Source organism: Ovis aries, chromosome 14 (assembly GCF_016772045.2).
Source record: "Ovis aries strain OAR_USU_Benz2616 breed Rambouillet chromosome 14, ARS-UI_Ramb_v3.0, whole genome shotgun sequence".
NCBI lineage: Eukaryota > Metazoa > Chordata > Mammalia > Artiodactyla > Bovidae > Ovis > Ovis aries.
Window position 1 is genome coordinate 58,505,041 of NC_056067.1, and position 24,106 is coordinate 58,529,146.

Genomic DNA, 24,106 nt, shown 5'->3' on the forward strand with positions numbered 1-24,106 from the left:
GTAAAGATCCTTGAACAAATGTCAATGGTTAACTTTATGGATTATTCTCTGGGCACAACTGCAGAAGGCTTTGTCCCTTCTCATGCTCCTCTCAAGATCAAAAAGCACCTTAACATTCTTTTCAGTCAGCTCTACTGAGGAAAGGAAATAACAAGTCATAATCACAAGACCTAATTCCTTCATTCTGGGTTCGTGCTTGCAGGATAAGTAGAGGGGTTTGGGGCCGTGCCTCCGTTTTGTCAGTAACGTGTAATATGGCTCCCGACACACATGTTTTGTACCCTCTGACCAGAGATTCCCCTTCAGGTAGTTTGTGTTGGTCCACAGCTTGAGAATGTTTAAGATGGCCCAGTTGATTCCAGTCTGGATCCCTCACTGAGCATCAGGACTCTCGAGTCCTCCCTTTCCTGACAGCTGAGATCTTGGCTGAGGAGGGTGTGCTCTGTTTTGGGGGTTGGATCAGGGCCTGCTCTGTGACCTGAAGGAGATTGTCTGGTCAGCGGAGTTGCCTCCTGCTGCTGTGTACTTGAGGCCTCAGCAGGAGGGGAGTGTGATCTGAGGGAAAGTGTGTGAAAGTCCCATGTTGGGACTCTCTGCGGAAGTTAACTGTCCTGAGACCCTCCTGAGACAGTGACCACAGGGAACTGTCTGTTCCTCATGATGAGGGCTTCCCTGTGTGTGTGGCTGGGGCTCAGGAAGGGGATGTGTTGACTCTAAGCATTAAACATCATGTTTTCAACATGATGATAGACCTCTGAAGACTCGTGTTGCCTGAGGAAGCCCTGAAGTTAAGGAAGAGGAAAGAAAAGGATCGAGACATGGCTATTTCTCAGGTAAGGTCATATTTAGTCTGTCCTTCCTGAAATGCCCTTCTCTGGACTCGCTAATCATGTCTGACTCTGGAATGTCCTGTGTGACTCCTGTACACGCACACTCACCCGGGGCCCTCCCTCAGGCCCTGTCGTCTCCACTTAGATCCCTTCTCCCCATGGCCCAGTGACCTGACACTTGTGGGGAGGCTCCCCTGGGCACTGTCCTGGGCAGGGCTTGTCGCCCACGGGTTGGATATGCGGTCTCAGTACTGTTGGGCAGCAGGGATTGCTTAGGGCCTATCTGGATGCGCTGTCTCCTCTGTCAACCAGGGTAAGGAAACTGCTCGTGGAAGTCAGGTGTTAGTATGCACAATAGCTGGTTAAATCTGGGAAACAGATCAGTTGAGCCTGTCCTTTCCCTTTTGTGTATCTTGACATCCTTGTGAACATATGTTACATATACACAAAGAATTATTTCTGAGTACTGTGTTCTGTTCAGTTGGTTTATTTGTCTGTTTTAATACCAGTACCACATCACCTTGATTACCTTGTAATAGGTGTTGAAATAGAAAGACCTCCATCTTGCTTCTTCAAGAGTTTTGCTGTTTGCTCTTAGAATAGTTCTATGACTTTCATGATGTTTTATTCTGCTTCTACAACGATTGCCATGGCAGTTTTGATAATGAGTTAATTGGTTGATTGACCCTTTGTGTGGTTATTAATATCTTTTTGATATTACATGTTTCTTTTGTAATCTTTGTGATTCTTACTGATGAAACTTTGTCATGTGGAAGAGAAGATACATTTACTTTTTCAATTTGGGGACCTTTGATTTCCTTTTCTCATCTACTTGCTCGAAGGGTTTCAGTGCTTTGTTGAACTGTAGTGCAGAGTGTGCATCCTTGCCTTCTTCTTGACCTCAGAGGAAAAGCTTTCATTCTTTCCCCATTGCTGTGCTCTTTTCATAATGGCATTTATTATGTTGATGTTGGTATAATTTATTGTTTGTAGTTTGTTGAGTGTTCCATCTTGAAAGGTTGTCAAATTGTTATCGAATGTTTTTTTTTCTGCATCGAGATGATCCTGTTTTTTCCCCTTTAATCTGTTAATGTAGTGTGTCATATTAATTGATTTTTGTATGTTGACTTCTCCTTGCCTTATATGAATAAAATCCACTTGGTTATGGTGTCAGATCTTTTTATTTATTTATTTAAATTATTTTAATTGACGGATAATGGCTTTACAGAACTTGTTGTTTTCTGCCAAATACCAATATGAATCAGCCATAGGTATGCATATGTCCCCTCCTGACCATCTTCCTCCGTATCCCACCCCTGTAGGTTGTTAGAGAGCCCCTCTTTCAGTTCCCTGAGTCATTCAGCAAATTCACATTGGCTCTCTACTTTACATATGGCAATGTAAGTTTCCATGTTACTCTCTCCATATATTTCACCCTCTCCTTCCTCCCATTCCCCCTGCATTTGTTCTTTGTGTCTGTTTCTCCAGATCTTTTTAATATGTGTTGAAGTTGGTTTGCAAGTATTTTAATTTTGCATCAGTATTCATCAGGGGTATTGGTTTCTAGTTTTCCTTTCTTGTATCTTTGGGAAATCATCAAACTGTTAGAATCATGCTTGCTCCATAGAATTAGCAGGATTAGTGGTAATTCTTTTGTAAATGTTTGGTAGAATTTGGCACTGTATTTTTCTTAGAGGTTTCTGACTACTTTTTAAATCTCTCTAGTTATAATTGGCTTCCCTGATGGCTCAAATCAGAAAGAATCTGCCTTCAGTGCGGGAGACCCAGGTTCTCTCCCTGGGTTGGAAGATTCCCTGGAGAAAGGAATGGCTCTCTAGTCCAGTCTTCTTGTCTGGAGAAATTCCATGGACAGAGGAGCCTTGTGGGCTACAGTGCATGAGGTCACAAAGAGTCAGACACGACTGAGTGGCTAACACTTTCACTTTCAACAGTTCTCAACTTTTTTATTTCTTAATAAGTAAAATAGTTTGTATGTTTCCAAGAATTTGCCAGTATCTCCTATATACTGTCACTTATAGGCATTATTGGTCATAGTACTTCCTTATCTTTAGAAACTTTCTTTGACATGAGTTGTAATCACTCCAGTTTCATATCTGTTTTTAATTATTTGGATCTTTTTTTCTCTTGTCGTTAGTCTAGATCGGGGTTTTTGTATACAGTTTTTTCAAAACATCAACTCTTGGTTTGTTGATTTTTATATTTTTCTACTTTCTATTGTATCTCTGGTTTAATCTTTCTTATTTACATGTTTCCTTCTGCTAAACTTGAGTTTAGTTTGTTTTCTGTTTTCTGCTTCCTAGAGGTCTAAAAATAGATTTCAGATTTAATATCTTTTCTCTTTTTACGTAAGCATTTAACCTTTCAGACTTTGCTTTTAGTACAGTGGTTTCTGTGTGTTATAAATTTTGTAATGTTGTGTTTTCGTTTTGATCCATGTATTTAAAAATTTCCATGTGTTTTTTTTCTTAGACCCATTTGTGGTGTAAGAGTGAGTTTTTTAATGTCCACATTTGAGGAATTTTCTTTTTTTCTTGTGTTTATTTCGTTGTTGTTAGGGAAGATACTTTTATGGTATCAGTCTCTTAAAATGGTTAATTTTGGCCTAACATGTGGTCTCTCATAGAGAATGGTTTATGTGTCCTTGAGATACATGTGTTTTATAGTTTTGTTGTGCCGTGATCTGTACATGCCTGTTCAATGTTTGTTTTATTTTTCTGAGATATCTAATGTTAGATGTGTATATATTTTTACTTGTTACAGCTTTTTGGTAAATTGACCGTTTTATCATTATACAATATTTATCTCATTGCACTTTTTTTTCTTCAGTTTATTTTGTCTGATATGATATAACAGTCTCCCCTGCTCTCTTTAGGTTGGACTGTCTTTTTCCATCCTTTCACTTTTCACCTTTCCATGTCCTTAGGTTTGTGAGTACTACCTATTTCAACTCTCTGACAAACTCTGTGTCTGTTGCCCTGTGTTTTACCTCCTCTTACTTCTTCTAGTGTCCCCTCTTCCTGTGCATCCTGTGGTGGTGAAAGACAGGCACCCTGAACAGCTCCTTTCATGCCACTGTAATTTCAGAAGGAATGTATTGAATGTTTCCTTCCTATCATGATGTTTCTTCAGATAGTCTTGGTTAATAACTATATCTTTTTCCATATTCTTTTTTGACATGATTTTTAATTCTCCGAGAAGTTTTTTTTACTTTTGTGATAATTCTTTTTTGTCATAATCTAATGACTCTTCTAATTTCAGATCAGTTTTATTAGTGGAAAAAAAAGCAAAGAAAGTCTTTGGCTTCTGTTAATGCCTTGCTATGTAAATTTAAATGGGTAAAATTTTATCTTTATATATAGTAATTTTATTATGACTTGAGTTCAAGTATTCTTTTTTTTTTTTTTTAATGTTTTTACCAGTTTTCTTTTGGTATCCTAGCATAGAATCCTGTTGACAAACTCAGCTGAGTACAAAGGATACATATTTATTGTCTGAAGAATGCTGAAATACATGTGAATAGAAGGATAATATAAAATTGTCCAAAAAATCTGTCAAAAGACAAATCCTCTCATTCCAGTTAATTTTTTATAGATAAGTATGCATGCATGTGCAAGTCTGTGGTTTAATAGAAGACGTGATGATTTAAAAACTACATATCACCTTTTTTTTTTCAGTTGAAATTATGTTATCAGTATAATCTGTGGCCTTGAAATTTTCTAACCAATCCTGTTAGTGTTTTAAGTAGTAAATTACTAACAGTTGTGTTTCTGTATCCACGTCTATAATGACCTTTCATGCCATTCCACATTGTTCACCTTGGACTTTTTTTTTTTTTCATACTAATACAATATTTATTTGTTTTCCTTCTGTCAAACCCTGAGCCCACCACTTTCCCCAGGCTGCCTGGGGAGTTACAGGAAAGGGAACGTACAGGGCAGACACAGGAGAAAGAACTATGGGAGGTGGAAATAGCTCCTTCATATCGTGAAGAAGACGAGCTAGACAGCCATCAGGCAAAAGAGCCCCATGGCCTTTGAGAGGGCCAAGCCCGTGGTGTAGAAGAGCTACTGTTTCAGAGAAGGGTTCCTGGCATAACAGTGTTGAGGCTCCCAAACACAGTCCCACTTCCAGCCCTGGAGCCAGCCACCCCTGCTGTGGCAACTCCAGCTCCAGGGAACTTGGCTGCTGTGTCAAAGTCCTTTGAAATGGCAGTGGTTTGGAAGTTGTGGCTAGGAATAAGTGAGGTAGTCTGGGGACCTGGGGCTGCCAAGCTGCTGTGGCTCTCATGGGTCAGTGTCTCTGGTCCTTCACCACCACTCTGGACAGTGATCACTCAACAAGGGGGAGGTTCTCCCAATCAGGGAGTGAGTAGAGACTACTTTGGCACAGGTGTCCGCTTTCAAGGGATGAAGGCCCAAGGCCCAAGAGCTGCTCCTCCTGCAGAGAAGACAGAGGGGCAGGGAGGAGGCTCACTTTGGACTCCTTTCAAGTTTTCTTTAGGAGCCCTCTGTCAAAGGACTTGTAATGTTCTCTGTATTACTTCACTGTTAGATGCTTAAGCTTCAGTTGCTGAGCCCAAGCTTCTGAGTTCAGGTGCTTCATGTAACATTTCTCACCTTCTTGATCTGAGTCGAGTTTCTCAGAGTGTCTGTGACACAGGTTTTTTTTCTCTAAGGTGGAAACAGGTGGTTCTTTAATGAGCTATTACGTTGATGACAGGTTCTTGCCTGTAAAGTACTTATTTAATGTTTAGAGTAATACTACAGTAATTTAGAGCAACAGGAAGCCTTCAGACACTTTTGGTCCTTGCTGCTATTATCAACATCATACCTGAAAATTTTGACTTTTCCATTAAAAGTGTCGTGGACTTTGTCATCTCTGAAGACACCACTCATGCTGTACCTCATCAAGATAATGAGTTTAATAAGAAATTAAAATTAGAGATCCATAGTTCCTCCAGATACCCCTGCATGGATCTGTTAGAACACATACTTCAACCAAGTCAATCCTTGCCCCTTACCACCCTTTCTCTTTTGCATGAAAATGAGAACTTTTCATGGCTCTTTTGGTGACGTGTGGTTTCATTTCAGGAACAACTGACCTCTGAAGATGTGGCCATCGAATTCACTCAGGAGGAGTGGGAATTCCTGGATCCTGCTCAGAGGGCCTTGTACAGGGACGTGATGCTGGAGACCTATAGGAACTTGCTGTCTGTGGGTGAGGATGACTTCCTTCCAGAGCTGCCCTTGGGTATTTGCATTTTCCCTGTGTGCCCCTTGGGAGGCCTGATGTCTTTCATGTGAGAGTTCTGGTGACTGGGGCATGACACAGCTTCGCAAGGTTAAACTGACCCTCTTCAGATGCTGTGTCTGTTTCATGTCATATCTGAGGTTGTCCCAGAGCTTAATTATCTACAAAGCTCACTGGCAAATGTTAAAAAAAATACCAAAAAACCCAATTTCCTATTTTCTGCCTTTTGACTTTTGCTCAGTGTTTAAAAAAATCCACAGCACTTTAGATTTCTTTCTTCTGATAACGCTGAATATCTACTTGTTTGTTTTTGCTTGCTTGTTTACTACTTTTGGCTGCACCATTCCGTATGTAGGATCTTAGTTCCCTGACTAAGGATCAAACCTGTACCCCCTGCATTGGAAATGCAGAGTCTTAATCACTGGATCACCAGGGAAGTCCCAGAATTTCTGTTTCTGATCTGAATATTATCTCCACATTGGAGCATGAGAAAAAGCTCTGGACAGTGGGTGCTAGCGACGGAATGAAACACCAACACTGCAGAGTGGTTTGAATCTTTCTATTTTTTCCTCCCGCTTCTCACAACTGCTTTACTTTATATCTTTTGCACAACAATCTACAGGGCAAGTTGCCAGGCACCATGATTCAGCGACTATACAGTGCACAGGCATGGGGCGAGATAACCTTTTCTTTAACTTATTTACTGCAGCTAAGACTTTGTTTTGAGAACTTCCTTATCAGCTGAGAAACCATTTTGTCCCTGGGTCTGTTCCTTTTGAGGAATCAGAGAAACATCCTTGTGTGCAAGAAATGTTCTTTTCCCATGGGAACAGAGGATTCTGGGTAGAACATCTTGTTTGCGAGAATGTTCAGCCCTGGTTGAGAGTCTCATTTGCAAGCACTTCCCAACCTTCCTTATGCCTTGTACCCTACATCTCCCCCTTTCTTTTCTTGCAGGTGCTGAATAAGCACTTGAATATGGAAAGCTTTTTCTTTTAATTGTTTACCTTTTTGTTAGCGCCAGTTGACTATAAAAGCAATAAAACTTAAAGCAACAATTAACAAAGTATTCACAAAGGATGTTGTTAACAATGTAGATACATGCCCTAAAGGATTGAGGTTGTCTAATCCTTCTTAAAGACTCTAGTATATCAGAACCAAGAATATCAGGCAGCGTCTTAGTAAAAGTTGACAATATAGTTTGTTCCAGTTCCATAATTTCAGCAGTTAAATTCTGGTGTCCCATCAAAGCCCTTTTCACCTTTTCCCAACCCTCACTCATATGAAAGGGAATGGGGTTACGCATAAGTGAGATGAGTTCCAATCACATTTTAACACACTCCTTGTAGCTAACACAGTCACTTGATCTCCTAACCAGGAAACAGTGTGTTGTAAATTCAATACATCAGTAGCCAATTGAGCGTCCAAATCATGTTGTTGTTGCCACAATAAATGAGCATCTTTATGCCACTCCCTGACAAAATCAGCAGTCTGTATGCCCTGATGCAAAGCAAGACCTGCTACAGTTGCTGTTGCTGTTACTGAAGCCACGGCAAGAATTGATGCGATGACGATGCCAAGCATTCTTCGAGATCGATGGAGAAGAGTTTGTACAGCATTCACAAGATGAGTGACAGCAAGAGTCCAACCAAGGCCGAGTAAGATTAACAGGCAACCAGAGTCAGTCCGTGCTTTCACAATAACCAAAGAGTAATTACTGGAATGGACCATCTTGTTTTCAACATTTTCCCACCAGGAACAGTTTATACATTGAGTCAAGTTACAATCAGAACATGATATAACTCCCAAAATTTCATTCCAAATCCATTGCCCATACAGTAAAGAATAAGGAAATTTTACACATGCTATAGCAGAGTAAGATCTATTAATATGCAAATGAACTTGAAACAGCCCTCTAGGATCATTAATATTCAAAGTAAAGTTTCCCGTCCATATAATGATAGAGAACACAATTAGAAAATTGTCGCCTCACAGTGATAAGAGCACGATCAACAAACTCCTGACAAAGTGTAGGGCTATTAATCATTCCTTGAGGCAACACTGTCCATTGATAATGTTTTACGGGCTGTCCATGATTATACACTGGAATAGTAAAAGCAAATTTATTTCTATCTTTTATTTGCAAAGGAATAGTAAAAAAGCAATCCTTCAAATCTAAAACCATCAAAGACCAATTCTGTGGAATCAAGGCAGGAGAAGGGAGACCTAATTGCAAAGCTCCCATAGGTTCTATACATTTGTTAACTTCCCTTAAATCAGTCAACATTCTCCATTTACCAGATTTTTTTCTTAATGACAAAAACGGGAATTCCAAGGAGATGTGAAAGGTTCAATATGGCCAGGTTGAAGCTGTTCATCTACTAATGGTTCTAAAGCCTCGAGCTTCACTTTTGGAAGCGGCCACTGCTCAACCCATTTAGGGACATCAGTTAACCATTTCAGTGGGAGAGCTCGAGGAATCTGAGCAGTGGCTGCAAGTTTTCCAATGAGATGGTGAGCATTGTTCCTAAAGAAAATAAGATCCCTTCCCCAGATATTAATAGGTATATTAACAATGTAAAAAGAAATAAATACTTTTTTTCCATTAGACAATTGGCATGACAAAGGTTGAGCACTTCTCCACACATCTGCTATAGATCCTAAGCCTGTTAAAACAAGAGGACTTTTTTCTTTTTTTCAGTCATTAGGCCACTGCTGGAGAGAAATAACCAAAATATCTGTTCCTGTATCCACTAATCCTTCAAATTGTCTATCTTCAATAATCAGTGGCATTAAAGGGTGAGAGTCATTAACAAGCATTTCCCAAAATATACTTTGTCCCGTACTTCCAAAAGCACGGACTCTCTCCCTACTTCAGCCTTGTCGGCAGCTACTGGAAATAGGGATGCATAAGGTGGTGCAGAACGTTTAACAGCCTCGGAAGTTTGTTTTTTATTTAATAAAAGCTTCTGAAAGGCAGCAGTCATTGCCTCTACAGAATCTGAATCCTCCCCCGAACTCACATCTCTATCTGACTCTGTGGATGAATCTGTACTATCATCTGGAGGTTTGGGCGGAGGCCGAGGTGAAGCCCCCCCTTCACATTCGCCTTCCTTCTCCCCACTCACAGGCACATCCTCATACAGGGGATCATCCTTCTTAAGAGAACATGAGACGGCCTCACTATCAGCAGCCATTAATTTTAAAGCCTGTGTTATAGCGCTACAGAGAGTCCACAGCTTTAAAGGAATCACATTTCCTTTTTGATGCTGCCTTCTTAACTCTTTTTGTATTACTTTCCATTCCTTCAAATTCAGCTGTACTTTTGTTTGATATTGAAACCAATAGCAGTGCTGCTCTATGAGGCCGAACAACTCACTCAAATGGCGGGTAGACATTTTAATTCCTATAGAATGCAGGAGCCCCTTAACCAGCTCCATATAGTGTGACTTTAAAGATGGGGAATTCCCCATGGTTTTTTCTTCCTTTTCTCTTTTCTGTTTCTTTTTCTCCTTTTTTTCTTTTTCCCAAAAATCTCCCTTTCAGCGTCCCGCACCGGGGTGCTTACCCTTTTGGTTCTTTTCTTTTTTCTCTCTCTCTTTTTTCTTTTTCCCCGAAAGTCCCCCTTTCAGCGTCTCGCCCCAGGGTGCTTACCCTTTCAGTTCTGTCGTGCCCCTCGCTGGGCACCAGATGCTAGCGACGGAATGAAACACCAACACTACAGAGTGGTTTGAATCTTTCTACTTTTTACTCCCACTTCTCGCAGCTGCTTTACTTGATATCTTTTGCATAACAATCTACAGGGCAAATTGCCAAGCACTATGATTCAGCGACTATACAGTGTGCAGGCGCGGGGCGAGATAACCTTTTCTTTAACTTATTTGCTGCAGCTAAGACTTTGTTTTGAGAACTTCCTTATCAACTTAGAAACCATTTTGTCCCTGGGTCTGTTCCTTTTGAGGAATCAGAGAAACATCCTTGTGTGCAAGAAATGTTCTTTTCCCACGGGAACAAACAGAGGATTCTGGGTAGAACATCTCGTTTGCAAGAATGTTCAGCCCTGGTTGAGAGTCTCATTTGCAAGCACTTCCCAACCTTCCTTACACCTTGTTCCTACAGTGGGCAGTGATGTAAAAGTAGCCAAAACTACAACATATAAAGAAAAACGAGTTATCTCAAAAGGGCTGTTTTTTTCTGTTTAGGAGTGGGACAAGTTGGTGGATTGGATCCTCTGTGGTTGTTACTTAGGAAAATGTAAGAGTGGGTAGAGAGATCATCTTTTTGATCCTAGATCCTACATATGTGAGGGGAGCATATGTGAATCTCGCAGGCTCTTAGCTTGCCATCTGTAGGTCGAGTGCATGGTCCCATCTCAAGATGCTGTAATGTCTGACCTTCATGTTGTATTAGTTTTACTCTTGTGCTGCTGCTCTACCCAGTCTGGGAATGTCAACTGTTCCTGATGTTCCATTCTCCTTACTTTGTATCATTTTACCTCTTCAACTTCCTTGAAATATATTCCTGAGGGTCTGAAATTTTATCTGGTTTCCTTGCTGTGATAATCCACCTATGTTTAATTGGCAGCCTCTGGTGAGTCTCTGTGGAGTGGATTTAGTAGGTAACAGAGAACTGTGATGGAGACACTATGCCTAATGTTATTTTCTTGCTCTGTACAAAGTCACCACTTGAAGCTATCCAGTAGAGTGGTCAGTATGTTCTAGGATGATGAGAGAGAAAGTATCATGAGAGCCTGATACATCTTCCCAGGTTATTTTCTGGCTTTGGAGACTCTGTCAAGGGCACCATGACAGTGTTGTTGATGTGTATCAAGGACCATATATTTTAGCCTCTGTAAATGATATGGGAATTTATCCCAGGACAACTTTGTCCAAGTTCACATTCTCATATCTATGAGGCTATTGGCTGCACTGTTGTTCTGTGCATTGTAGGTATTTTTTTATTTTATCATTGAGTTCAAATTTCTGTGTTACTCTTAGTGTTTCTGTTTTGTATTTGCAATGCTTTGGATGATTGATTGTGAAATGGTCCCTATGGTGGAACTGGTGATCAGTCCCTCTTAAAATTCTTTATATATTCTTTGTACTCAACTTACTATCAGATGTATGATTTCTACATATTTTCTCTTTTACTGCTGATTGTCTTTTCAAACTCACTGCACTTTAATGCAGAGTAGTTTATAATTTTGATATAGTTCAATTTATTAATATCTGGTTTTATTTTGTGGCCTGTGCTTTTGGTGTTATATCTGGTAAATCATTTGTGGGTCCAGTTTCCAGAAACATTTCCTGCACGTTTACTTCTAGGAGTTTTATACATTTGGGACTTAGGTTTAGGTCTTTGAACCATTTTGAGTTCCTTTTTGTCTGTAGTGTAAGATAATGTCCCAAGTAAATTCTTTTGCTGGTGGGTATTCAGTTTTGTCAACATGTCTTGTTTCATAGACTGCTTCCCCATTTAGTAGTTTTTATACCCTTGTGAAACATCTTTTGAACATCTCTGCAAGAGGTGATTTTGTTTTAACAATTCTTTTTAGGTATGCTGCTGCTGCTAAGTTGCGTCAGTCGTGTCTGACTCTGTGTGACCCCACAGACGGCAGCCCACCAGGGTCCTCTGTCCCTGGGATTCTCCAGGCAAAAACACTGGCGTGGGTTGCCATTTCCTTCTCCAATGCATGCATGCATGCATGCCAAGTCGCTTCAGCCATGTCTGACTCTGTGCAACCCCACAGACAGCAGCCCACCAGGCTCCTCTGTCCTTGGGATTCTCCAGGCAAGAATACTGGAGTGGGCTGCCATTTCCTTCTCCACTTTTTAAGTATAGTTAATTTACAATGTTGTGTTTCAGGTATACAGCAGTTTACAAGATACTCAATATAGTTCCCTGAGCTATATCGTTGGTTCTTGTTGTTTATCTATTTTATATATACATTAGTTTGTAAATATTCAGACTCCTAATTTATCTCTCCCTTTCCTGCCCCCATCACCATCCTGTACTATCCCCTTTGGTCACCATAAGTTTGTTTTTTATTCTGGGGAGTTTATTTTGTGAATAAGTTCATTTGTATTATTTATTTCAGTTCAACACAAAATATCCAATGATATTTGTCTTTCTCTGTCTGATTTCACTTAGAATAAACCCTAAGTCTGTCTATATTGCTGCAAAAGGCATTACTTCATTGTGTTTTATGCTGTGGAGGTGGCAACCCACTCCAGTGTTCTTGCCTGAAGAATTTCATGGACAGGGGAGTCTGGCAGGCTGCAGGCTATGGGGTCTTAAAGAGTTGGACACTGCTGAGCTACTTTCACTTCACAATATTCCCTTGTATATATGTACCACATATTCTTTATCCCTTTGTCTGTCAGTGAACATTTAGGTTGCTGCTGTGTTTTGGCTGGTATAAATAGTGCTCCTAAAAACATTGGGGTGCATGTATCATTTTGAATTCGTTTTCATCCTTTCTGGATATATGCCCAGGATTGGAATTGCTGGTTCACGTGATAGCTCTATTTTTAGTTCTTCATGGAACCTCCATGCTGTTCTCCAAAGTGGCAGTACCAATTTATGTTCCTTCCAACACTGTAGAAGGGTTCTCTTTTCTCCACACCCTCTCAAGCATTTATTGTTTGTAGACTTTTTGATGGTGGTCATTCTGATCAGTGTGAGGTGATACATTTTTGTGGTTTTGATTTGCATTTCTCTCATAAGTGGAGATGTCAAACATCTTTTCAGGTGACTGTTGGCCATCTGTTTGTCTCCTTTGGAGAAGTATCTGTTTTGATCTTCTGCCCAGTTTTTGATTAGGTTGTTTGTTTTGATATTAAGCTGTATGAACTGTTTGTATATTTTGGAAATAAATCCCTTATAGGTAGCATCATTTGCATGTATAGTCACCTAGTCCAAAAGTTGAATTTTTGTTCTTTTTTTGGTTTCCTGTGCTTTGCAAAAAGGTTTTAAATTTAATTATGTCTCATTTGTTTGATTTTGCTTTTATTACCATGACTCTAAGAGATAGATTCAAAAAAATTTTGCTGACATTTATGTCAGTGTTTTGCATTTGTTTTCCACTATGAATTTTATAGTATCTGGTCTTGCATTTAGATGTTTAACACATTTTGAGTTTATTTTTGTGTATGGTGTTAGAGAATGTTGTAATTTCATTCTTTTTCATGTAACTATCCATTTATCCCAGCACCGCTTATTAAAGAGACTTCTTCATTTTATATTCTTTCCTCTTTTGTTATAGAATAATTGACTCTAAGTAAATTGGTTTATTTCTGGGTTTTCTGTCCTGTTCTACTGAACTGTGTTTCTGTTTTGTGCCATCATCATACCACTTCCTTGGTGGCTCAGACGGTAAAGCCACCTGCCTACAATGCAGGAGACCCAGGTTCAGTCCCTGGGTCAGGAAGATCTGCTGGAGAAGGAAATGGTAACCCACTTCAGTATTCTTGCCTGGAAAATCCCATGGACAGAGGAACCTGGTAGTCTACAGTCGATGGGGTCACAAAGAGTTGGACACGACTGAGTGACTTCACTTTCACTTTGTCAGTTTGTAGTATAGTCTGAACTCAGGAAACATGATTCCTCCAGCTGTGTTCTTCTTTTTCAAGATCATTTTAGATATTAGGGTCTTTTTTATTTTGGTACAAATTAAGTTTTTCTTTGTTTTATGAAATATGTCATTGTTAATTTGATAAGGGTTGCGCTGAATATGTAGATTGCCTTGGATAGTATGGTCATTTTGACAGTGTTACTTTTTTCAATCCAAGAACATGGTATGTTTGTGCCATCTGTTTGTGTCATCTTTGGTATCAGTCATCAGCATCTTATGGTTTTATGAGTACAGTTCTTTTGACTTTTTAGGTAGGTTTATTCTTTAGAATTGTATTCTTTTCTCTGAGATGGTGGATGGGATTGTTTCATTAATTTCACTTTCTGATGTATCATTGTTAGTGTATAGAAATGCAGCAGTTTTCTATATATTTTGTATCCAGCAAGTTTACTGTGTTCATTGATGAGGTCTTGTAGTCATTTGGTGGCATCTTCAGGATTTTCTATGTGTAGCATCATAGTGACAGTTTTACTTGTTTTTAATTTTTTTTTTTTACCTTGAATTCCTTTTATTTGTTTTTCTTTTCTGATTGTTGTGGCTAGGACTTCCAAAAATATGTTGAATAAAAGTGGCAATAGTGAACATTCTTGTCTTATTCATGTTGTTAAGGGGAGTGCTTTCAGTGTTTCCCTGTTGAGTATGATGTTAGCTGTGTTTGACAGATACAGTCTTAATTATGTTGAGGTAGGGTCCATCTGTGCTGACTTTCTGAAGGGTTTTTTCATAAATGGCACTTGAATTTTGTCAGAACCTTTTCTGCGTCTCTTGATGATCATATGGTTTTTAGTCTTCAACTGTTACTGTGGTGTATCATAGTGATGAACTTGTGGATATTGAGAAATCTTGCATCCCTGAAATAAATCCCACTTGATCATGGTATGATCCTTTAATGTCCTTTAATGTATTAGTAACTGTTTGAATCTGCTCTTTTGAACTCAGGGAAGGTCTAGGAGAATAAAGCCTTTTTCTACAAAAAAGAGTTGGATGCTTCAGAAAGGCTTTTGTAACTGGGAAGGTCTTCCAGAGTCGGTGTCAATCCCTCGTTTCCTTTGATACTCCTCGATCTTGAGATGACCATGTGTGGAAGAAGAAATGAAATAAATGTCCAATGGAGAGGTTAATCATACTTGGCAGAGGAACCCAGGTTTAGATAGCCTTTTCCTGGATTTTCCTTCTGATTTCTGCTAATAAGATTGTTACACAATATCCTGGAATATTGTGTATGTTTTTCTTGAATATAAGCATTCCATTGTAACTTACAAAATTCACAGTAGGATACATTACATTGTAAATAGTATAACAGGTATTATCCTGCTTTCTCCATATATCACAGTCACTTTTAAAATCTCTCTTGTTTCTGTCCCATACCCATAGTATAATGCCCTAAACTTGCTGAACCAGTTCTTTTCTTTTAAGGTCAGTATGTTAGTTTGTGCTCTCAGTTATTTTCACAGAGACATGCAGTCACAAGCTGATATCTGACATAAACCTGTGTACCCTATGCTCCACGCAGGCCCTTTCTTAGTCCTGACCAGTCCTCACATAGTACCTTGATATGGATGGAAACGTTGTTCTTACCTATCACGTCCCTCCACCTTCTACATACTCTCACTTTAAAGATAATCTCTGATCATTTATTGAACACGTTTCTCAGGACATGACCTAAATCACTCTGTGCATCCATGATGGCTCACAACCCATTTCGAGATGGGATGGTTGAATAATAATTAAACAGGCTACTTCTGTCTTGTACCTTCCTTGATATTTTCTTTCTAAGTTCCGTATATTTTTTAAAAAATAGTTTTTTAGTCTATTCATTTGGTGGGTGGTCCTGTTTGCAAATAAGTTTTTTCAGTCATCCCAGTAGGTTCAGATTCATATCCTGGTTCTCTTACCACTTTGTAGGCCAATTGGGTGTGTCTCTTGCTCTGATTAGAGGAAAGCATGTTAGTTTACCTCAAGCCTTTTAAAGCAAATTAGTGCTGTCAGTAGAACATGTTTTATAGTAAATACTCAGAATTGATTTGTTTAAATAAAGCTAATATCTATACTCTATCATGTTCTTTATGATATGACTTTATCTACATTATATATATATTTAAAATATAAATGTATTTTTCATCGGAGGTTAATTACTTTACAGTATTGTATTGGTTTTGTCATACATCAACATGAGTCCACCACAGGTATACACGTTTTCCCCATCCTGAACCCCACTCCCTCCTCCCTCCCTGTACCATCCCTCTGGGTCATCCCAGTGCACCAGGCCCAAGCATCCAGTATCATGCATCGAACCTGGACTGGCGATTCGTTTCATATATGATATTATACATGTTTCAATGCCATTCTCCCAAATCATCCCACCCTTTCCCTCTCCCACAGAGTCCAAAAGTCTGTTCTATACATCTGTCTCTCTTTTGCTGTCTCGCATACAGGGTTATCATAACCATCTTTCTAAATTCCATATATATGCGTTAGTATATTGTATTGGTGTTTCTCTTTCTGGCTTCCTTCACTCTGTATAATAGGCTTCAGTTTCATCCACCTCATTAGAATGATTCAAATGAATTCTTTTTAATGGCTGAGTGATACTCCATTGTGTATATGTACTACAGCCTTCTTATCTTTTCATCTGCTGATGACATCTAGGTTGCTTCCATGTCCTGGCTATTATAAACAGTGCTTCGATGAACATTGGGGTACACGTGTCTCTTTCAGTTCTGGTTTCCTCAGTGTGTATGTCAGCGGTGGGGTTGCTGGGTCATAAGGCAGTTCTATTTGCAGTTTTATAAGCAATCTCCACACTGGTCTCCATAGTGGCTGTACTAGTTTGCATTCCCACCAACAGTGTAAGAGGGTTCCCTTTTCTCCACACCCTGTCCAGCATTATTGCTTGTAGACTTTTGGATCACAGCCATTCTGACTGCTGTGACATGGTACCTCACTGTGGTTTTGATTTGCATTTCTCTGATAATGAGTGATGTTGAGGATCTTTTCATGTGTTTGTTAGCCATCTGTATGTCTTCTTTGGAGAAATGTCTGTTTAGTTCTTTGGCCCATTTTTTGATTGGGTCGTTTATTTTTCTGGAATTAAGCTGCAGGAGTTGCTTGTATATTTTTGAGATTGGTTGCTTGTCAGTTGCTTCATTTGCTATTATTTTCTCCCATTCTGAAGGCTGTCTTTTCACCTTGCTTATGGTTTCCTTAGTTGTGCAGAAGCTTTTAAGTTTAATTAGGTTCCATTGGTTTATTTTTGGTTTTATTTCCAGTATTCTGGGAGGTGGATCATAGAGGATCCTGCTGTGATGTATGTCAGAGAGTGTTTTGCCTTTGTTCTCCTCTAGGAGTTTGATAGTTTCTGGTCTTCTGTTTAGATCTTTAATCCATTTTGAGTTTATTTTTGTGTATGGTGTTAGAAAGTGACCTAGTTTCTTTGTTTTACAAGTGGTAACCAGTTTTCCCAGCACCACTTGCTAAAGAGATTGTCTTTAATCCATTGTATATTCTTGCCTCCTTTGTCAAAGATAAGGTGTCCATAAGTGCATGGATTTATCTCTGGGCTTTCTATTTTGTTCCACTGATCTATATTTCTGTCTCTGTGCCAGTACCATACTGTCTTGATGACTGTGGCTTTGTAGTAGAGCCTGAAGTCAGGCAGGTTGATTCCTTCAGTTCCATTCTTCTTTCTCAAGATTGCTTTGGCTATTTGAGGTTTTTTGTATTTCCATACAAATTGTAAAATTATTTGTTCTAGGTCTACATTATATCTTTTTAAAATTTTATTTATTTTTTTAATTGAAGGATAATGGCTTTTCTGAATTTTGTTTTCAGTCAAACCTCAACTACATTATATCTTGTATGTGTTTCACTTGCAACATTTTTCAGCAATATTGTGTCTGACCCTAGTCAATAAATACACAAAGCACTCACTTTAATTTATTATATTTTGGTGCCATTAAACTAGGTAATTAACAGTAGTGCATGGCTAGAGATTAGCCTTGCTTGGTGGCTCAGTGGTAAAGAATTCAGCTGCTAATGCAGAAGATGCAGGTTTGGTTCCTGAGTCAGAAAGATCCCATGGAGAAGGAAATGGCAACCCACTCCACTATGTTTGTCTGGGAAATCCCATGGACAGAGGAGTCCCATGTGCTACAGTCTGCAATGTCGCAAAGAGGCAAACATGACTGACTGACTGAACAACAACATAGGTGGGGATTGCATCGTTTGTTGGCTGTTAGAAAACCGGTGAATATTTTATGTCTTAATTTATGTGTCATTTACAGATGATGGTCTTTTAGCATTTATTCTGCAATACAGCGGACACAACTGCTTGTTAACATTGTAAAATGCCTTTTCTTTTTGGGTACGTAGTTCTATAGCAGATTTAAAAAGTATATTGTTTCCAAAAAATTGTTTTAGTCATATTCTTCATTTTCTCATTTGTTTTTAATTGCAAACAACCTGTAATGAACAGTTAATTATTAATTGGGTAAGCTTGGTTTTGGATTATTTACTGTTAGAAAATATAATATATTGTTTAGAATTTATTTATGTACTGTAAGTTTGCAGAATACAATGATAGTGTAATATTTTTCTTTTCAATTTGAGACAACTGTTGATTGATAACGTTGCTGGGGACCAGCCTGGGTGGATCGAGGGTAATTCGAAGCGGAACGGCATGGCGAGAGAGATATATAAATGTGAAGAGAGATAAGGAATGATTTTGCAGTTAAGAGAATAGAGGAGAGAAAGAGGCTGTATTCCTTGGTTTGCATAGAAAGCCAGTAAAGCCTCAGTCAAGAGACTTTCACCATCTATGTAAAGGCACAGGTGCCCGCTTAAATAGGAGAGGGTGACCCACCTTGAGCTCCCTCTTGCGTGGGTGTTAGAAGCCCAGGCAAATAAGTATACTTGGTGATCCTTTATGCTCCAGATGGGAATCAGTAAGAAAATAGAGTAAGAAAGAAAAGAAGACACGGGGGAAGCCAGTCTTTCCAGGAACTGTCCAAGAAACTGGTCCATCCTTTATTTTCTAGGAAAAGCTTTTATACTTTTAGTTGTACATAGATATTAATGGATAATGCAAAGTCATGCAGAGTCAGCAGCCCTGACCCTTACTGAGACCAGGCTTTCTCTCTGCATGCTTCGCTGTATACACAGGTCTTAGGTGATTTACATCATCTTCTAGCCAGGAGCCCTATTAGCATTTTATGGCCCTTTTCTGATAAGGATCCGTCAACCAGAAAACTTATTTGCCATAAAAGTGTTGTTCTTACTAAAGTCTGGTGCCACTCTCAGAAAGCACTAATTAAGGTTACATTCTTACATAGCAAGGACACAACAATTTATAACAAGGAAAGAGGAGTACAGTGATTTATAACAAAGAGAAAATTCATTAACTCAAAAGTCTAGTATTGCTAATATCAAAACTACTATATTCTTTTTTCTACATCCCAATTACATTGATTAATATCCTCCAGGTGCCTAAAAGATAAAGGATATGGAGTCCTGGCGGCAGTCATTAACTCAACAATGAAAACCTACACCGACATAATTCTTAGCTCTTTAAAAAAGGCTCTGTATCTTTAAGATGTGTTAAGCTTCTTGCCTCTCGCAGTTGGGGGGCTGTAAACAATCACATGCATAGTTGTAAAAGTCTGGACAGACCGGTCAGGTAAGTTAGAAAGCTATCAGAGGGGTTTAAGCCTAGACATTCTTTTTAAACCCAGGAGACTTATTGAGTGGAGCTCTAAGTTAATTCCTTTTTGAGGAAGGTGGTGGGGGACAGCCCCTGTTAATGTCAGATGCATAAGCGAAAAGCATAATGCATTACGGGCAGGCAGACTCTGGTTTTGGGGGGTAGATGCTCGAGAAAACCCAGTGAGGCTTGCTTAAGGCTGGACTCACCTTTGCCTGTCGGACCCCTTAACCTCATGACCTTTGCCAGGGGCGGGACTCCTCATGCTGGCTCCCAGCAATAGGTTCCTAAGGGTCCTGGTAGAAAAACACTCTGTTTTTGAGAGTTGGCGTAAGATTGTCCAATGTGAGTGTGTTTGGCATATGGTTTTTAAAACTAGGCTACTGTAACGGTGAATTTATGTTATGCTTTCTTAAGTTAAGAATTATATTCCTTTAGTGTTTCTAAACACTTAAGGTGATGATTGTGGTGTTTCATAACTTCATGTAAGTATTACTTTTGGTGTAATATATATTCAGCATGGAACATTTATTTTTGAATTATTGTGAGCAGGATACCTATGATTCTTTTCATCTTGTAGATATCTCTCCTACACATGTGATCAAGCATTTACAACCCACAGCGAACAGTGATAAACTAGAAAAATTCCAAACATTGATGCTGAGAAGCCCTGAAAGCTGTGAAATCAAACATGTTCATCTTTGGGAAAGTCAGGAGAATATGTGTGACTTTGAGTGTCAAGGGAGAGATGACAAAAGAAATTACAAAGGGACACCTGTAAACCTTAATGGAAATGTGCCTGGTGGAAGAGATTCGCATGATAGAAAGGATGCAGGCATCAAGCCCTTTGGAAAGAGGTTTGGATTTAACTTTCAGGATAAACTGCAGATATTTCAAACTGGCGGAATAATTTCTGAATATAATGAAGTTAAGAGTTCTGTCAACAACAGTTTCTCATTTTCACCAGTTCAAAGAATTCCTCCTTGTGTCCAAACTAGTGTTTCTAACATATATGGGAGTGATTTTATGAATCCTTCAGTAATAAGAGAAGAACTCAAAGCACAGAGGGAAAAACCTTACAAATGTGATGAGTGTGGCAAGGCCTTTCGTGTAAAGTCAATCCTTTTAAGTCATCAGACAGTTCATACTGGAGAGAAACCTTACAAATGTGATGAGTGTGGCAAGGCCTTTACTCACAGCTCACACCTCAGGAGACATAAGAAAATTCATACAGGAAAGAAATTATTTAAATGTGATATATGTGACAAAGTCTTCAGCCGAAATTCAAACCTTGCTGGTCATCAGAGGGTTCATACTGGAGAGAAACCTTACAAATGTGAAGAGTGTGGAATGGCCTTTCATGTAAAGTTAACCCTTTTAAGGCATCAGACAGTTCATACTGGTGAGAAACCTTACAAATGTGATGAGTGTGACAAGGCCTTTTGTGTAAAGTCAAGCCTTTTAAGGCATCAGACAGTTCATACTGGAGAGAAACCTTACAAATGTGATGAGTGTGGCAAGGCCTTTCGTCTGAAGTCAAGCCTTTTACGTCATCAGACAGTTCATACTGGAGAGAAACCTTACAAATGTGATGAGTGTGGCAAGGCCTTTCGTATAAAGTCAAGCTTTTTAAGTCATCAGACAGTTCATACTGGAGAGAAACCTTACAAATGTGAGGAGTGTGGCATGGCCTTTCATGTAAAGTTAACCCTTTTAAGTCATCAGACAGTCCATACTGGAGAGAAACCTTACAAATGTGATGAGTGTGGCAAGGCCTTTTGTGTAAAGTCAAAGCTTTTTACTCATCAGACAGTTCATACTGGTGAGAAACCTTACAAATGTGATGAGTGTGGCAAGGCCTTTCGTCTAAACTCAAGCCTTTTAAGTCATCAGACAGTTCATACTGGAGAGAAACCTTACAAATGTGATGAGTGTGGCGAGGCCTTTCGTATAAAGTCAAACCTTTTAAGGCATCAGAAAGTTCATACTGGAGAGAAACCTTACAAATGTGATGAGTGTGGCAAGGCCTTTCGTGTAAAGTCAACCCTTTTAAGGCATCAGACAGTTCATACTGGAGAGAAACATTACAGATGTGATGAGTGTGGCAAGGCCTTTCGTCTGAAGTCAAGCCTTTTTGGTCATCAGACAGTTCATACTGGAGAGAAACCTTACAAATGTGATGAGTGTGGCAAGGCCTTTCGTGTAAAGTCAAACCTTTTAAGTCATCAGACAGTTCATACTGGAGAGAAGCCTTACAAATGTGATGAGTGTGGCAAGGCCTTTCGTGTAAAATCAAGCCTTTTAAGTCATTGGACAGTTCATACTGGAGAGAAGCCTTACAAATGTGATGAGTGTGGCAAGGCCTTTTGTGTAAAGTCAAACCTTTTAAGTCATCAGACAGTTCACACTGGAGAGAAACCTTACAAATGTGATGAGTGTGGCAAGACCTTTTGTGTAAAGTCAACCATTTTAAGGCATCAGACAGTTCATACTGGAGAGAAACCTTACAAATGTGATGAATGTGGCAAGGCCTTTCGTGAAAAGTCAACCCTTTTAAGTCATCAGACGGTTCATACTGGAGAGAAACCTTACAAATGTGATGAGTGTGGCAAGGCCTTTCGTCTAAAGTCAACCCTTTTAAGGCATCAGACAGTTCATACTGGAGAGAAACCTTACAAATGTGATCAGTGTGGCAAGGCCTTTTGTGTAAAGTCAGTCCTTTTAAGTCATCAGACAGTTCATACTGGAGAGAAACGTTACAAATGTGATGAGTGTGGCAAGGCCTTTCGTCTAAAGTCAACCCTTTTAAGTCATCAGACAGTTCATACTGGAGAGAAACCTTACAAATGTGATGAGTGTGGAAAAGTCTTTGGTCAAAAATCACATCTTCAACTTCACTGGAGAATTCATAATGGAGAGAGCCCTTTCAGATGTAATGAGTGTGGCAAGTTCTTCAGTCAAAATGCGAACCTTAAACAACATCAGAAAATACATATAGAGAAAGCTTTCAAATGTTTCAAGTGTGGAAAATCCTTTATTCAGGTCTCAGCACTCACTAAACATCAGAAAATCCATACATGAGGGAAACTCATGTGAATGTGGTATATGGTAGAAGGCTTCAAATGTCTAAGTTCAAAATTCACACCCTACTGTTGCTCAGAAAATCATCCTCCTGAGAAACCTTACAAATATCCTGAGTGTGGCAACATCTTAGGCTTTATGAGAATATTCATATTGGATAGAAGCCAGATATATATGTATTTATTAGTCAGGCTTTAGAAAATGAATTCATTCTAGAAAGATTCCTCACCAATTTCACAAATGTTAAAAAAACAAGCAAACAAACAAACAAATATCCCTATCCTGTCATCTCACCAGTAGCATCAGACTATTTATCCTGGAGAAAACACACAGCAATGTAATGTTTGTGGCAAGGATCTTACCCAAAAGTCACAAGATAGGAACATAGTGGGGCCATACTTCCCAGATTCAGTGGTTGTGGCAAATCCTTTACCTTTTCCACTCTATGTATTCTCTGATGACTTTAGTTCAGGTACTCAGCAACTGCAGTAAGTCCATATTTGAAGAGAAGCTATAGAGATCTTTTCGTGTAAAAGAAACCCGAATTCTACCTCAGCAAATATGATTCTTTGGGACAGTAGTCCGCCATCTTTTTGGTGTCCTGGCTTTCTGAATAAAGTCACTTCTTTTCCCAACAAGTAGTCTCTCAGTTTATTGGCCTGTTGTGTGGTGAGCTCTCAGAGCTTGGCTTTGGTAATACATTGATCAAATGCATTTGCTACATGTGTTTCACGATGGTCTCTGGAAAGGAATCAATGAGATGAAGGGACTGACTTCATTAGATACAATTCATTCACATCCATGTTCCCTGGACAAACACACAGTCTGAATTACAAAATTCAATAGTGTGTGTGAATTAGCAACAGGGAGGGGAGAAAATAATGTAAAGCTAGGACATGACTCATCATGGTCAATAGGATCACGAAGCCCTTCTGTACATAGTCCAGCCTGTTATAAAACATAATGTTCTACCAACTGACCTTGAACAGCGTAGGCAAGATGTTAAAAGGCCTGGGCTTTTTGTAGGAGGAGAGGGACAGTTACCAGGGACTGATGGTGTGCTAGGAAAGATGCATAGGAATAGGGTCATGTTCTCCATTGGATAGAAATAACTGTTATATGTATGATTAAAGAAGAGTTAACTCTTATTTGTGGAAATTGAAGACAGAGCTGTCATGGTCTTTGTAGACCGGGAACTGAGCAATGGAGTCGATGAGAAGAAGGAAGCAGGGGCCCCAAGTCTCGAGTGAAACAAGGGTGCTTTATTTGCAAAAACGCACGTTTATATATCTTTATACAAGGGAGCTTTAAGCAGTAAAAACATTGAAGATAAACAAAGCCAAGCAAATAACAGTCTTGAAATTTCCAGAAAACATTCCATATCCTGAGGAAGAGGGGCATAACTGAATAGATTACCTTCAAGTAAAAGGTCACTGAAGGGAGTCACTGAAGGGAATCCAAGCAGATGCTGTTTCTCATGACCTCAGTCCTGAGAACTGCATGCAGCTCTGCTTCTTAGTGTGTTCCAGGAACTGATAAAGAATAGAGTCCTTGAGAATTGGCACACAAAAGAAGAAAATATCATGTTGGATC

The 24,106-nt window shown here is 39.3% G+C and overlaps 1 protein-coding gene and 1 pseudogene across 9 annotated transcripts in view; one reads left to right on the top strand and one right to left on the bottom strand.

Annotated features, from left to right (window-relative positions):
* The window catches only part of LOC114118018 (zinc finger protein 665-like), a 95,255-nt gene extending 72,107 nt beyond the window's left edge, over positions 1-23,148 (top strand). For 5 of the 9 annotated variants that reach the window (XM_027978657.3, XM_027978656.2, XM_042231112.1 and 2 more), the window contains 3 exons: positions 751-833; positions 5,942-6,068; positions 20,013-23,148. In XM_027978657.3, coding sequence (XP_027834458.2) covers positions 819-833; positions 5,942-6,068; positions 20,013-22,513 — 2,643 coding nt within the window. In that variant the 5' untranslated portion in view covers positions 751-818 and the 3' untranslated portion in view covers positions 22,514-23,148. Of the gene's footprint in view, positions 1-750 lie in introns of those variants that run through there. The other 4 variants (XM_042231115.1, XM_060398927.1, XM_060398925.1 and 1 more) reach the window with 4 other exon arrangements.
* LOC132657782 (uncharacterized) lies at positions 4,674-9,970 on the bottom strand (annotated as a pseudogene).
* Positions 23,149-24,106: the final 958 nt, after the last annotated feature.